Source organism: Fukomys damarensis, unplaced genomic scaffold, assembly GCF_012274545.1.
Source record: "Fukomys damarensis isolate Sample0158 unplaced genomic scaffold, DMR_v1.0_HiC HiC_scaffold_3, whole genome shotgun sequence".
In the NCBI taxonomy this organism is placed as follows: domain Eukaryota; kingdom Metazoa; phylum Chordata; class Mammalia; order Rodentia; family Bathyergidae; genus Fukomys; species Fukomys damarensis.
Window position 1 is genome coordinate 28,740,084 of NW_022900915.1, and position 17,145 is coordinate 28,757,228.

At 37.2% G+C, this 17,145-nt stretch overlaps 1 protein-coding gene across 1 annotated transcript in view; it reads left to right on the forward strand.

Moving 5' to 3' along the window:
• Nucleotides 1-6: 6 nt before the first annotated feature.
• The window catches only part of St8sia4 (ST8 alpha-N-acetyl-neuraminide alpha-2,8-sialyltransferase 4), an 82,357-nt gene continuing 65,218 nt past the window's right edge, over nt 7-17,145 (forward strand). Inside the window, exons 1-3 of the mRNA XM_010603347.2 lie at nt 7-298; nt 6,701-6,832; nt 14,166-14,423. Of these exons, the coding sequence (XP_010601649.1) occupies nt 186-298; nt 6,701-6,832; nt 14,166-14,423 (503 nt within the window). The 5' untranslated portion in view covers nt 7-185. The remainder of the gene's footprint in view (nt 299-6,700; nt 6,833-14,165; nt 14,424-17,145) is intronic.

The following is a 17,145-nucleotide window of genomic DNA, read 5'->3' on the forward strand; positions in this document are numbered from 1 at the left end:
CGCCGGAGCCACGGGGAGCGCGGCCGCGGAGGACCCGGGCGACCGGATCCTGGGATCCCGGCTCCACGCTGTCCTCGCCTTTCTCAGACCCACCTCCCTCCCCCGACTCTTTCCCCAAAACGGAGCCTTTATACCCAGAGAAGGTGCGCGAGCTGGAGCAACCCGGACTTTCCTGGGCACCCAAGATGCGCTCCATTAGGAAGAGGTGGACGATCTGCACTATAAGTCTGCTCCTGATTTTTTATAAGACAAAAGAAATAGCAAGAACTGAGGAGCACCAGGAGACGCAACTGATCGGGTAAATGAAAGCTCCATTTCGGGAGATGACCGAAAGTCCAGCCGTAGAGCCACTGTGTGTCTAGGCTGTGAAGGTTGGGATGCTGTGCGTGTGCGTCCGAGCTCGCGGGTAGGGACTCTAGTGAATTAAACAACAAAGGCTGTCGCGGAGCTGTGAGTTTGTGTGTGTGTGTGTGTGTGTGTGTGTGTGTGTATCTCGAAGCGAGTTCAACTTGCCCTGTGGAGCGGTCGGGATGACAGGCACCGGAGAAGTCCCTGCAGAAGTGTCAACAAAGAACGTTTGCCCTTGGCCCTTTAATCCGCGGGCAGAACTCAGCCTAGAGGTCTCTGTTCACTAAATGGCTGTCCTTCCCTTTTCCTCTGTCCTTTCACTCTAGGGAGAAACTGGAAAAGCTGGTTTCCTGCCAGGTTAAAGTTAAAGCTCACACAGGAGGAAATCTGCCTCCTCTGCTTCTGCACTTTTTTGTTTGTTTGCTTCTTTTTGGCGTTGGGTAGATCGGTGTATTTTAATCTGAATTAGAATTTCTAGTACCACCACCAAGGATGATTCCGTATTTGCTTGTCCAGGGATAAGACGCCGTCATAGTTTGAGAAAGAAGCTGGCTAAACTGTTATCTCCCCCAGCCAGCCGTACAGCTGCTATTTCTTTAGTTTGTCTGGATGAGTTCAGAATCTCCCCGCCCTTTTAAGTTCTCTAAATATCACACTTCCTTCCTCCCTCCCCTCAGCCTCTGCGCCTTTGAAGTTTACCCAGAGGTGGTGCAACTTTGTGAGGCTGACAGAGCTTGGAAGCTCTTTCTGAGGATGCGAACCTGCTTGTCAACTCTGTTCAAAGTCGTGTTTCGGAATTCTTGCCTGGTCCGGAGGCGTCTGCTGTAGGAAACTTTACACTAGCACAGACGCCTGGGTTTTATTTTCTTCTGACACTGATTAAAACGAAGGGACTTTGCCATTGTGCGTGTGTGTGTGTGGGCGGGGCGCGCATGTGTGTGAGAGAGAACTGCTAAAATACCCCCTCTTAAACTTCGTGGAGTCCATCTCTTAATATTCCTGCTCCACCCCAAGTAATGAGCATTTGAGTGAGCAAAGGGGCAGGTTTATCTTTCCAGAAGGAAACGCGGTTTGGTAGAAAGCTGCGGTGACAGTGACACAGGAGGGACTGGAAGGAATGAAAAGCTAATAAGGAATGGACTGAATGGTCGTTATGCATCGACAGGTCTATTCAAGGTCTATTCTGGGGAAAGAAAAAAAAATAATAAAAGAACCCTATGAGGTCGTTTACACAGGAGTGGGCGGGTTGAAAATCCAGCCATGTGAATTGTCACAAAAGAAGGACTTCAGGAGGGGGTGTGGGCATCGCCGCAGACCTGTGCTCTCCAGGCAGACAAAGGGGTATTTAGGGAGCTGCTGGCCCCGGCTGGGCTCCGGTGCATGCGAGGCCGGGGCAGGAGGGTCGCGATTCTTTGTTCCCTCCTGGCTATGGGCTCCAGGAGAAGCCTGCGCCCAGACAAAGCGGCCGAGCCAGGCCAGGAACTGAATGTCTGGGCTGCTGGCGCGGGACCCCGGGGAGCAGGAGTGGGTGGGGTGGGGGCGCGATGCAGCGGGGCGTCTTCTCCAGCTCCCCAGCTGCATCGGGAGGAAGAGCGCACCCAGCCCCTCCAGGGCAAGGCAGGGACCCAGGAGGCTTCACGTGCCGACCCCATCCTGGGTGGGCACGGCCCTGGGCTCAGACGAAGAAGAGGAGGGCACAGGCGGGGGTCGGGCTGGCAAGGCTGAGCCCTCTTCAGCAGCCTTTGCAAGCAAACCAGGTTGGGTTTCTTCCCAGTTCATTTTAGAAGGCGTGGTGCGGGCCCTCGAGTTAACCAAACAGGAAGAGAGGTGCGCCCCGGGTCTGACCCTCCTCCCAGACTCTTGAGAGCTAGGGTGGGAGAATGAACTGAGTAAGACGTGGGAAGACGCTTTTGGAGGAATCAGGACTCCCTTCGTTTAAAAAAAAAATCACTTTCCCTGCTCAGCCAGCACCGCGGCTCCTCCTCCTTAATTAAAACCCGCAATTGCAGCTTCGGGGGCGAGGCAGAGCTGGCTGCAGGCATAGCTGTCATCCACGTGCCCCAAAGCGTCCCGCTGCCCGGGTGGCCATGGGCTACTTCGCAGACTGAGCCGGGGAAGGGCAGCTCTGGCCGCGGAGCACACGTTTTCCTTTCCCCAGGATGAGATATGCAGTAGGAAAGCTTGGGATCCAAACTCCTGATTTTCACTCCCAGTAGTGGTGGAGTTGAGTCATCAAACTAATCCTTTCATTGACTAGCTTTCCACCCAAGCCACGTGGAGAGGCCGTTTTTAAAAAGAGTTGAATTAGATTGGAGGTTTGGGCCAGACATTTAAAAGTGAAGTAACAGAGGCAGACTCTGGCCTTTGGGGGGCACTGCGTACCTTGTGGGTGGCCAGCAGTCTCAGTGCAAGGCCTTCCAGGGTCCTTTAGGTTTACAATTTCCCCTAAACTCATGTTTAGCTTTCCTGCCTGCATTTTTTTTCAACAGGCGTGCAATCTTTTGTCTATTCAACATCTCTTCTTTGAAACGCCACGTCTCAGATAGAGTTAATGTACCATTACTCTTCTTGCATACAACATTGAGCAATCATTCTGTGCAAGAAAATAGAAGCCCAGCTTTTCCATCAAAGGGCTGCCTTTTCATACTTACAGAGGAACACAAGCAACATTTTTAAAAGAAAAGAGGGGTTATCCCAGAGCTAGTCAAGTAATGATTGGATACCTAAAAGCGACCTTTCCTTCCACGAAAATTCGTTTCTTATGATGACTCAGTTAATGAAGTTTAACCGAAAAGGCATTGGTACTATTCAGAGCTCTGTTCTTGACTTTTTTCTTTCTTAAGTGGGCCTCACAGGTCTATGATTCAACTGGCTCTATGTGCACTTTGTGTTATAATTGGAAAAAGGATTTCAAGGCACCTATAGAGCTGGGAAAGGTATCCTAGCACTCTGCACTCTGGAGGCTGAGGCAGGATTATCAGGGCAAGTTTGAGGCCAGCCTAGAATACATGGCAAAACCCTGTCTCGAGTAACAAAACAAAACTTCCACAGATATGTAGGTATGCTCATTCAATGAGATGAAATATTTGAAAGTATAAAAAGCTTTAATGTCTCATAGATAGTTGTTCTGATTGTTTTTTTTCTTAAACTTACAACACATTATTTCCTGGTTGATGAAAAATGAGACTGTAACTTACTATTTTATCTTCTAGAGATAGTCATCCAAAGTGAGGAACTGCTCACTTTCGGATATGTTACTAACTGATCAACGGTGTGAATTCTGAAATCGGTGTTAAGATTGGAGGCGGTAATGAGCACTCATACCGTACTTTGGATATTTGTAACATCAGCCAAATTTCAGTTTACTCTGAGTTGAGCATACTTTTGCAAGTCAAGATTTCCAGAATTTGCACTTCACATGTTATATTTTCAATTCTACCAAAACCTATAAGCAATGAGTTAAAAGGAGAACATCTAATCTTTATTTTGAGTAGTTGGAACATAGGAGTAAAAGCACAAAATCACCTTCTGTTTGTGTTCAAGCAATTCTTTTTTTTAAATCACCTTTAAAATTTTAAATTAAGGAGGAAGCTTAATCCAGTCCAGAGGGAACATATTCATTCCACAGCTAAGTCAGGAAGAGTTTCAGTGGAGTTGAGTGTAGAGCTTTGGGGACCTCGTTTCCAGAAGTGGAATTACTCATATTTGTTATATAAGGCAGAGCTAACAGAATAAATTGTGGTGAAGCCGGGAAACTCTCATCAAAGACAAAAGCATGTGTACATGCCAGATAGGAAACCTAAGCAACAGTTCTCATCACTGGCATCTCACAGATGACCATCTTCCTAGATTTTTCATAACTCTACATACACAAGACTGCTCTGTGCCATTTGCTTTATGCTGGGTGATTTCTTTGATGTGTTTTGCGATTTTCCTTTTAAAAGTACATATTGAATATTTTCATGCTTAGCCTAATGCAAAAAATATTTTTAGTGCAGCTGTTCAGAAGTCATGTACAATCTGTAATGAAAAACAAGTAGGAGTGGCAACATCCTTCATGCCTTGCATTCATGGGAAGGAAGTTTTTCCTAAGACAGAAATGCTACAAAGGTCACATGTGGAAAAACCCTTGAGACACATTTAACTTTAAACAAAATACTCTCTAGAGGTTTAGATTGCCCTAAACTTGGTCTTGCTCATAAGTTCCATTGGCTCTAAAGAAGTAGTGTGATTACTTCCATTAAGAATTTCTTGATGGGATAAAAGCATACATTTGGCCAATCACAACTTCAGTAAAACATAATATGAACAGCAGAGTAATATAATAGCATTGTATTTTTACAAAATGGTTATAAAGTTTAAAAATCACTTCTTGTTGCTCTGCAAAGGCTCCATGCAACTTAGTAATTCACAGCCATCATTGTGCAGATAAAAGTAAGTCCACAGGTCAGTGAAACAATCTTCTACAGATTAAAGGAAAGACATGCCTGTGTGTATTTTTACTGTCATGAAAATTTATTGGTGATATATAAGCAATTATTGTAGTAATAGTAACCTATGGTAAGAAAATGATGGCATTGACTGACCAGATATTATTGGGTGAGAAGTGGAAAATATGGTGGTTTATGCTGTTTTTTTGTTTGTTTGTTTGCTTGTTTGTTTTGAGGCAAAGTCTTTTAATATAGTCCAGTCTGGCTTTGAACATACTATGTAGCCCAGGATGGAGTTGCGCATAACATGATTCTCCTGCCTCAACTTCCCAAGCACTGGGATTAGGGGTCTGGGAAGAGAATCCAGATTCACTTGTACTTTTTTTTTCTTTTTTTTTGGTACTGGGGATCAAACTCAGGTCCTTGCACTTCTGAGCAGGGAACAACTGAGCTAAAACCCTGGCCCTGCTTGTACTCTTGAGGGTGTATCATCTAAAGTGTGAAGGTTAACTTCTTTGTCTATCCATATTTTGCTTCACATGTAATTATCATCATTAACATGTAATATAAGTATTGACCACTGAATGGTAAAATATGCTCTATATTTCCTTGTATCCTAAATGATTTTTATAAAATGATTATTATTAGCTGCATATAGGCTTGTAAATGTACCATTGTCATGATTAAGATAGTTTAAAACATTACTTTTATGGGGTTCTAAATTTTACAAAGAGTGGTTTCATATGATGCTTTGAGTTGCTTCAAATTTAAACTACATTTTTAAAAAGTATGCAAACCAAAATACCAAAGTATAAACCTTCAATTATAGAATTCATTCAACAGCTGTTACACCAGCAATGGTTCCATTGATAGTAGGCGAGGGATGCCTACACAAAGAGCACAGATTTAGAATTTCTGTTTGAACATGTAGTCAAGTTACTTTTTTACTATGCTGTTGAGATTCAAAAATTAAAAGGTGATATATAAAGAAATAAATGCATATGTTAAGAACGCTATTTTTTTTTTTTGCTTCTGTGCTATAAAAGTGGCCTTTTCACTCTCTGAATCTGAACGTACATCTGTGAAGTAACAAGAAGTAGTCTATTGAGTAATGAGTTGTTGGCTAACAAAGTCTTCCTGGTATAAATGATATCATGGCATCTCTCAAAACAACCACTAATGCCATACTCCAATACTACTGTGCACATGGTACGCTAGTCTGACCATGCTGGCTGACAGGTGGGGGTTATTGTCAAGGTTATGGTGAAGCCACTGTGGCCCAGAAAAATATTGCCTAGGAACACAAGGCTGGCAAGCCACAGAATCAAGAACATGCACAGGCCACCTGATACTGCAACATTTCCTTACTCTGAGACAAAGCTCTTGCCATTATGTTTATATGTCTTCTTTGAGAGTAAAATTAATCTTTGAGGTCACAGTTACACAGATGTAGAATAATTGACCAAACATCCTGTCTCTATTGTCTAAAAAGAATCAGTTGAGGGTGCAGTGGGAAACAGGGCTTTGGTGAGAAATCTTTGTTTCTTTAAGTTCCAAAGAGGTCTTTGTTTTTCTTTTATGTGAAAATAATTAAAATTAAGAATGAATATGTGGGCAGAGGTAAGGGGAAAAAATGAGAATCAAGACTTGCCATGTAGAGGTACATGATCCCAACAATGAATGTAACTGTACTGTATCACTAAAATGTACCAATAAACTCAATTAAAGCTGAAAAAAAAAAGAATGAATATGTGTAGGTTTTTGTGATGAAGACATATTCACCTAATTATTGTAACGGCTCTCCTCACGCTTGTATCTTTCTAACCTGTGGAAATTTATTCAGTCGTATAAATCATGCTATGTAGCTATGGCTTACACAAAAATGCTTTTCTCACAAAGCTGGCATTTTTGTTTTGTTCCAGAGATGGTGAATTGTGTTTGAGCCGATCACTTGTCAATAGTTCTGATAAAATTATTCGAAAGGCGGGCTCATCAATCTTCCAGCACTCTGTAGAAGGCTGGAAGATCAATTCCTCTTTGGTCTTGGAGATAAGGTGAGTTTCTTTAATAAGGCTTAATAAATTTAATGTCATGTTCTCAAATACATTGGGTTTGAAAACATATTGAACATCTGATTTATAGGTTAAGTATTAATATTTTAGTGAGAGAGTGAACCAGCTATATTTAATGTTGCTCACTGAAGAATGTGAAGCCATAAAAATGAAATTATTATATAGTAAAATATTTAAAGATGAATATATGAATTTGAATATACAGTTTTATATTAATGAAATAAAATATTCAACACAACACTAATATTTAACATACTTTTACACAGTTACTCATGATGAAAATATTTTTAGAATTAGTTTTGGCTTCTTTGACACTTTATTTAAATCTTATGTTATCTCAACTAAATGAGAAAAGGTACTACTCAATAGCTATTTTGTTGATGATGGCGAATACAGTTGATATAACCTATCAGTGTCAGTGTGAGTTCATATGAAAAATGGATAAAAATCATTGCCTGCTTGAATACTGGCTTATTTATTAGACTAGGCATTTAAGCTCTTAAGAAACTCTTGAAATAAAATTCAATATATTCATTACATCATTTTTTCTAGTAGTCCTATTACTAATAAGAACCTTTTATATGGAAGAAACTAGCAGATTAATTTTCTCTGTAGTTACTCTACATGGCTGCCTTGGTTGACATGCTTATAAAAATCATACTTTTCTAGTTTTGGCAAATGCCAATTATCCAGTGGCTGGGTTTTGACAGGTATTTTATAAGGGTCCCTACTGGTCAAAAGATTAAGTGCTGAGCCGTTTGCCTGGGCTTCTATTTACCCCCTCCTTGGTTCATACCTACACATAGGGGAGGTTGTAAGTAGCCTGGAAGAAGACTCCGTGACACCAATCATGAGGGCATAAACAATTCAGAGTGCAGTTCTGCAAGGGAACTTACTGAGTTGAAATTTACTCAGAATTATCTGGAAATTAAAAAGAGGTGGAAACTGAAAGGTTAGGTGGAAACTAACCGAGAGGAATGGTTAGGCTACTTTGGATTAAACTTTTTGGAAAGGTTGGAATCAAAAACAGGAACCAACCCATTGAAATCGTGTGTTCGAGTACTTATAGTTTAGGCCTAACTTTGTATATCTGTGGGCCTAATACAAGAGGGAGCAGATGTGTAGAGTCTGATGACCTTGTAAGTTGGAGTCTCCTAGGCACAATATGGGTTGAAAGCAAACTCTGTTTAAACTGGATGGAGAAAATGTTTTAAAAACCGATATTTAAAAAATCAGGAAATTCCTTATAGAAGTATGACTTTTCAAATCTCTTGAGAAATTTAAAGATTTGACAACCTGGACTGTGTTCTTCCTGGCAGGGCGTGCACTGAGGCTATGAAGAGTGTCTGACATTTTTACACCAGGGGCCACGTTCTCCCATGATACCTGTTTAGTGTCCTCCTCACACCTCCGACTCCACGTTTGCATTTAGAAACCCTATCAGACATGAGACAATTTTAAGGAATGGGGTCATATAGCATCATACATCCAGATAAGATTTACTTTAAGAATTCATAGTTCTTGGAGGTAGATTAGAAAATGAGAAATATGGATGATCTGAAAGGAAAAAGTTGATCTGCAGTCATATCTAGACAGAGAACTTCAAATAGGATGGATTAGCAAAAAGAGAGCAGTTAGTTTAGGTTACACGGATTAAAGCAAGTAATGGAAACAGGTAAAGTAAAATAAGAAGTGGTAACAGTTTAATGAGTGTGTCTTGCTACATTAAATAGTATATCAGATAAATCAAACTCTCTATCATGTAAAATTTCAGTAATAGATACTAGTTTAATCATTACATCCAGCCCATACTTTCCAATGTCTATGTAAATAGGAATACTTTAGTTGATCTGACTATAGATATATATCTTTTATTTAATTATTAGTAGTTTGGTGTTTAATATTGTAATCTAAGAAATGACATATTTTTATTGAGCTAGATGTGATGCATACATCTGTAAAAACTGTACTGAGAGATTATTTGACCATGTCCAGCATTCATGACTTGACATTTTTTCCACATTTGGGTTATTTTTTTCTTGGAATTTTCATATAGTAAGTAAAAGCAAAAAAGAAAACCAAATTGCCAAATATCCTTTTAAAATATATGAGTTTAGCCTCTCATCAGAAAAGCCTAATCACATAATTAGAAAATATTTTCAATACATAATATCATATTTATCAAAATTCCTAAACAGTTAAGAACTTCCAGTTAACTGAACATAATTGCAAATTTATGTATGCACACTTCTCAGAAAGAACTTGCTATTATATGCATATATTTACTTTAGAAAAAGGTCCATATCCAATGCTTACATAATTTTCTTCTTACTTTCATCATTAAGTGATCAGAACAGCTGATCTTGAGTCAGAAAGCTAATTAGATACAAACCCAGTCCTATTTGACTGTTCAGCCAGTGGATTATTAAGAAATAAATTTCTTGTAATATTGTATTTTAAGAAAAATGATATGAATCATATAAATGTATGTTTATGTAGTGTGTAGTATTTTTATTTGCTGTGAAATAGCAAAAGGTATTTTTCATCCAATATTACCAAACTTTGGGCTAATACTCTAAAGGCAACTTGGTCCATCAAGGACAATAAAAATTATTTTTTCAAGTATTTTGAACAATTTGTCTTTTAATTTTTTTATGATTATGTAGGGGTTTTCTTTTGATACTAGAATATCAGCAATTATAGCAAGTTCAGATGTCTTATCAGTGAACAGACTTCATTCTTTTAGAGATTTGGAGCAAATTACTTTGGAGAGCAATGCTTTTGGGATAAAAATTGGTGCATTCTTTCTGTTTACTGGATGCATAAGACTGCAATTAGCATTTATTTATTTATTTATTTTTCTTTGTGCAATTACTAATTGAATCAATTCAGTGCTTTGGGGGCCCTGCAGTCCCTATCTAGAGTTTGCAAAATTTGATTACTAATATAAGTCATAATCTAATTTGCTTTTTAATTTATGATGCTTTACAGCTGTAAGATTTGTCACACGTTACTTTATGATGAACTTACTGCTATTTAGATTCAATTTTAGTTGTTACAGCACATGCACTTCTTGTTGACAAGAAAACTACAGAGAAGAAAGAGTGGCATCTAGGGATAGATTAGCCTCAAGAGAAAACAATGTTTAGTAAACTACTTTTCTAGCACTTTGCAGGTGCTACGTTAAGTATGAATTTTGTTGAAAGGGAACTTGCAGATGAAAATTCAGTTGAAAAGTTTCTGCATAGTATCTATTCCTGTCAGGCAAACAGTCTAAACCAACCTTTCGGTTTTAGCCAGTGTTGCTCAACAGAAAATAGTTTGTATGACTAAGATTTTTAGTGCCACTGAAAACGAAACATTTTCAGATTTTTCAGTTATCTTTAACATTCAACAGTTTTCAGTAATTGCAGAAGGATCACAAAATTACAGTTATGAACCTATCTATGAGGAATCTTCTTGTTCTTATTCTAAGTCATGCATAGAAACGCAACCCCTGTTTGGAATATCTGGTCGTAACTTGCCTATAAATTAAGAGAAGTTGTACTAGTACAACTGTACATTAAACATTAGCCTATATTGATTCAAGTTCCTCTAGAGCCTAGATATTAAATTTAATTTTTTACTGTATTTTTCTTATTTTTAAAAAAAGATTTTGTTTTGTCTGCCAATAAACAATGTTACATTCTTAACAATTTTGTTCTGAGTAAGAGTATATGTTCTCTTTGGTGATGTTTAAAGTGCTGCTTTCATGCTCTCAGTGGCATTTAACTTATTATATATAAGTAACAGCTTTATAGTCCCAACATATTTATAGTCTGAGCACCAACTAGATTTGGCAAATACACAGAGCTTTTTTGCGGTCTGTTATATTCGTAATCGAAAATAATATCTTCAGCCTGCTGGGGGAGAAAAACCTAACCTTCCCTTACTGTTTTCAAAGAGTATTAAGAGCTTAATTCACAGTATTATTCTCTCATAGTAATTATTTTCTCTCTTTCATCCACTTTCACCAGTACATTTATCTCAGGTAATTTTCCATGCCTAAATTTAAGTCCTAAAATAGAAACTAAGAGTTTCATTCAATATAAGAAAAAGAACTTACTGGAGTCACTCAAGTTTACTTTTTCCCTTTTCGGTTTAAAAAAAGAAAATTGTACACTAACAACTATTTTGAATTTTGCCAAAGAAATTTTTATATTTTGTTATTTTGATTAGTATGAACTATTTTTATTATTTTTTTAGAAAGCACTTCTGTAATTTTTACCACTATTTTAAATTATGCTAAGCCTTTAACACAGCCCAGGAAGAACACATAATATGTGCTTATTGAAATTTGATAATTGTTTATCTCTAACTATTTTGTCCCAAAAGTCACACAAAATAGTGCATGTTAAAACTTTTCTCATTACCTAGGCCCCTTTTCATACCAGTTTTCCTAAAAATGAATAAATTAGAGATGTTTAATTATACTCAAGAATTTAGAAGATGTATTTTCAAGGTTTTTGGCTGCTTTCTATTACACAAAAGGGCACACTTGTCATCCTATTAGTTGACACTCATGTAAGTGCTAACTTTTTTGATCAAGTAAAAGTGATTGTTCCTTAGTGTGTTCAGGCTACTATATTTTTTGCCCATATCTAGACCTCTAATCTATTCACCTCAAACTTGCAAACACGCCACCATCTGTGAGTGTACATCTCCAAGAACATCTACGGCAACCTGTTCAAATTTTGTTCAAAGGAAAATGATAACATCACACAGCTGGATGATTTAACCACATCCGTGCAGTCTGTGCTTTAGCGCCAGCCTTGTCATTTTCACAGGAAATGAGAAATTTTTGTTGAAATGTAGGTGTCAAAATACTCATTTTCCACAGACAAATAAATGACAGCTAATAAATATCTGCAGAGGTTTATGTGTCTGTCACTTTGGGTGCTAATCATTAACCTTTATGAAGAATCACATGATGAGAGACTTCTCCATTTTCTCAATTCATAAGTCTGTAGTTGAGGCTTTCAACTGTAGTTCTCTTCTTACGTAATCTGTATATTGTTAAAATAAACTATCATGGTGCGTAGTAGCATTTCTAGTGATGTTTCTGTTTTCATTTGTAGAATATTGGCATAAAACTTCCTTTACAAATTAGCTTAAAATATTTTTTCCAGAGAGCTGTTAGGTATTTCTTTTATCTGTGCAGAATTTTCAATCATTTGGTTTTTCTAATTAGATCACACATTAAGATAGAATTGGCTTGGAGAAAGCGGAACAAAATGAGAAGTACAAGAGCTTGTTATTTTATATCTCTCCTTGCCAATCATCTTTCTAGGTTGTAAGTGTAAATTGGAAAATAATTCCTTTGGTAGTCATGAACAGAAGTAGTTATGAACAGAGGACATTTTTTCTTAGTTTTAAAAATTTACACTGATAATGAAGCTTAAACAAGAGTAGCTATAAATGAAAATGTTGAATCATAAATTTTATAGTAATGACATTGGTTTTATCCCTGCAAGAATGCAGTCCTGCTGATCTGCAATCTTAGCATTCTGTGTGGTTGAGTCAGTAGAATAACAAGTTTGAGCATGGCCTAGGCAAATTAGTGACAGGGAGAATTTGTATTGAAAAAAAAAAAAAAAGACTGAAGATGTTGTTCAGTGCAAAGGCCCTAGTTCAATCTCCAGTACTGAGAAAAACAAGTTTGCAGTAAAATCACATGGGAAATAATATTCAATTTCCAACATAGGTATAAAGTTTTCTTTCATTACTTCTTGCTGCTACATGTTTGCTAAGCTATGGATCAAATAATTCCAAACTTTAATAGGCCACGTCCATAATTTTCTGACAATACAGTTTTCTCAACAGCTTACTAGGATCCTGGGCTATCACTTTGTAGTTAGTATCAGATATAAATAATCCCATCCAAATATTTATTTTAAAACTCTAAGGACTTGTGTCTCTCCTCCAGTTATTCAGAGTTATCCTTCACTTCCCTCACCTTAATGGCAGCTACTTTTTGTCATTTTTGAGTCTGTACACTCATGTTAAAGTCCATATCCTTCTTGCTGGGATGACTCCAAATTACAGTAGTATTTACTGTTAATTGGGGTAAAGAAACAATTAGAGATCCAAATTAATAGACCACAAACAGTTTAGATTACTAAACATTTCAAGAGATATATTTCTTTCCATCTCATTTTTCAACTTGTCTATTTCATACTTGACTTCAACATAAACCAATGTTTGAACACTCTTTATCAAATACCCCAAAATAATAAATTTATTAGATAAAAGGCACAACTTTCAAACTGTGACAGGCAATATCTTTATCAAGTACACTTTCTATATCAAGTCAGGGTGCATCAGCTTTCCAGCCCACTGTTTCCTCATTTTCACCATCCAGTTATTTAGCATATGTATCTATTTCATGTCTCATTGCATCTCAGATTTGTGGTCAACTTACATGTTAGATATTTGATAGGCTGAAGTAGTATTTAAGAAGATCTAAAATATGGTGGCCAAATGAGCTGTGACTTGTATTTCTTTGTCATACAGCCGTGCTCATGATCTACTCCATCCCATCTGAGAAAGCTAACTTCCATGACCAAACCTAGCTGTATCTGAGTTTCAAAAGATTAGAAGTGTCTTAACCAAGCACCCATTTTTGCATATAAAACCCTGAAGATTCAAATACTAAAAGGAAGAGGGAAAGAAAGGACACTAAGCAACAATTGGCTCTCTCTGCCATATACAATGCAGCACTTCATCTGCCCATCTTTTCCTTTATTATATTGTTCTTATCTCCTGGAGTCTTGGACTAAGAAGAAAATTTTCATGTACATTTAGCGATACAGTTTCATATTTTCTTCACATATTTATAAAATATAGGTGAGTTGAAATGTCAGTCTTTTTAGTAGTATTAATTATTATCTAAATTCAAAATATTTAAATTATTTATATTCACCTTAATTAGACAGTGATACAAAAAATAAATAACTAAAGAAAATAGAAAGCTAGTACCAGAACATCTAATTATGGAAATTCCAGTATTTAAGTTAATAAATGGATTTTTATAATATGTTTTGATACAGTGTGCTTTTTACTCCAAAATATGTATTTATACTGTATTTACAAAACCATTATAAATTCTATGCAAAATGCTTTTAAAACATATTCTATTTCCTGTTGTTGATGTAATTACCATCTGAAAATTCAAAATCAGTGATTTGCCAATTTGTTTCCTATGTTACTCGGTGAATTACATTACCAGTTCTTGGATTTGCTGTAATGTAAAGCTTTGCTTGTATTTCACATATAGGAAGAACATTCTTCGTTTCTTAGATGCAGAGCGAGATGTCTCAGTGGTCAAGAGCAGCTTTAAACCAGGCGATGTCATACACTACGTGCTGGACCGGCGCCGGACCCTAAATATTTCCCATGATCTGCACAGCCTCCTGCCTGAGGTTTCACCAATGAAAAACCGTCGGTTTAAGACTTGTGCGGTTGTTGGAAATTCTGGCATTCTGTTGGATAGTGGATGTGGGAAGGAGATTGACAGCCACAACTTCGTAATCAGGTGAGAGAGCGCCGTCTGATCTAGGGATAGTGTTTTCCTCAAAGACCTTTTACTTAGAAATGGAAAACTGGCAGAAATGTTTAATATTAATACAGAGTTTTATTGATTACTCAAACATTTACCTATGATATCCCTTTCTGTGTTATACCCAGATCTGCATTTAGCTTGGAATAGAAGATTAAAAGTACTGTATCACTGAATAAAAATCTGCTTTCATTGTAACAATGATTCATGTTGGCTTTGGAGATTGGGGACAGATATCAATTTTACTACATTTAACATTCAATTAACAATTAGGTAAAACCTCATCTTTCTAGTCATTAGCTTGGTGTAACTTTATTTTTTTTTTTGTGAATATTACTTTGCATTGATATCATACATGTGAGCTAATTCTACTTTTTTATTGATAATAGTATAACATTTGACGAAATTGTTTTAGCAAGTTTCTATCTGATATCTTCAGACAAATTTCCTTCACCACTCTTTATTCATGGTATCTGTATATGTTAATAAACTTTAGTATTTTAGTTTTTTCACATAACTGAACATACCTTTTTATTGATGGTCAGTAGATACTTGATGACTTATGTGTTTGGTTAAGTTTTGATTTACTGAAATAAACTTAACAGTGGAAATGGGATTGTGATCACATCACAGGTATTAGCAGATTTCAAATCCCAATTCTTATATCTGTACATTTTTTGAGTTAGTATTAGATTAGAAACATTTGCTGAATGAGGTAAACATATGTTTCAATATAAAAAAGGTATAATATGAAGATAAACAATGTGAGTTTTCATATTTGCAAAGGCTTGAAGCCCCTTTAAGACAGGCTGCAATACAGGCTGCAAATATATAGATCTTGATAAAAATGTTTTGAAATAATATCTCAAAATAAATTGATTTTATACCGTGGTGCCTCGGTTCAGGAACACTTTTGTTTGGGAACAATTCAGTTGGCAAACAGAACCATTTGGCAAACTTTGGATTTTGTTTACAAATTACATCAAGTGCTGAACACCACCATGACCACCTTTTCCATACCAGCACAGACATGGACATCTTTTCCAAATTTGTAGAACAAATTGAGTTTGTGGACTGAGGTTCCACTGCTGTATATAGTTAGTCGTAATTAGAGTACAATTTCTTAAAAAAAAAATTATCTATGAAAAACCAGGTGGATACAATTCATACTTATAACTGCAAACATTTTACCTTATTATCTTGCCTTTTCTCAGCTGAGTGTAGGGTCAGATATTGATTTGAAACCAGTTGAGCTTTTAAAATCCTGATCTCAGAGATTGATTGGATTAAGAAAAAAAAAACCCTGTGGACTTGACTTTTAGATATAAAAATAAACTAATATACAAAGAGAAGGAGAGAAATATTTTATGGTGGAATGAAAACATGTGGAAATAATATGCTTCAAACATTGATTTCTGTGTGAAGTAGAGCTGTGAAGAAAATGTAAGGCTTCTAGAATTTCTGAAGTGACTAGAATCACAAGTCAGGCAAGGCAAAGAAGTGAAACTTTTAAGGCATAATGGAAATTGTTGCAACAGAAAGAGGATTTTAAAAGGTGATTAATACTCGAGGAAGATGATCTTAACATGACAAGTCTTGCTCCTGTTTCCCTTTAAACCTTGGCATTGGAATGTATTGCAATTGTTAGAGTTGTCTTATCTCTAACTTCACAATGGAAATTGGTTTTACAAGTGAGCAGTGAGAGAGACCCGACATGGTACTACTTCTCCTGTGTAATATCAGTTCATTGATAGTACTTTCTGCTCTGGCTTTATTACCCGATTTCTATAGACCGAATCCTTTGAAGTATTCCAATTTAAAATTACCAAGTTATTTCACAAAGCGTTGTGTCCCCAGTTAATACATTTCTAATGTCTTTCTGTTTTGACAGTTACAGGTGATCATCCTGACTTTACATCACAGGCTCTAGTCTTCATTTTCTTGCATCCATTTCTTAGAAATTGTACAGCCGATGGTGTATCTCACTCTCTGTTGTTAGCCAGATTTCAGGTTTCCAAGTTTCCAAACTACTGGGCTCTAATCCACGTGAGATCAAAATTCTGACCACATGAATTCCTACCAACTTCCTCTTTCATTCTAAAATTAATGGCTCCTTCTCTTTCACTCACCAAGTGGATCGGCAGGGCACCTGGTAGCACTGCCCTTGCAGTTCTACTCTGGACAGTTGCACAATCGAATCATCCCTAACCTACCCTGAGTCTCCTTGTGCAAAATCCAAGGTTGTAACAACTTGGGTAATGCACATATTTTCTCTTCTTTAATGACTTAGGCACCTAATTTTGTCCATAATATTGTCTAGACTTAAAAAATCTCCTTATTCCACTTTAGATTAATAAAGTTTGTCACTAACCTTAACATACTCTTTGGTCATTCCTACAGCAATCCAACTGTAGTAAGTTCCACTGACTGGTTTACCTGTTTTAATCCATCTTCTATGGTTTCTGGGTCTTTAATCTGCCTTACTGGTAATTGGAGGTTAGATCTGAGGGACTATGATTGGGTTCCGAGCCATTATTTTCCACAAACTCAAGTCAAATGCTTTAGTAGGACAGTGGGAAGTATGTCCTTACCACTTCCTATTTGAAAACCTCATTGAATCCACAGTTATTTTTCAACTTCAACTTTATATGTTCAATGAGTGCTTTGCTCACCTTCACACTTTGTGAGTGGACTATCT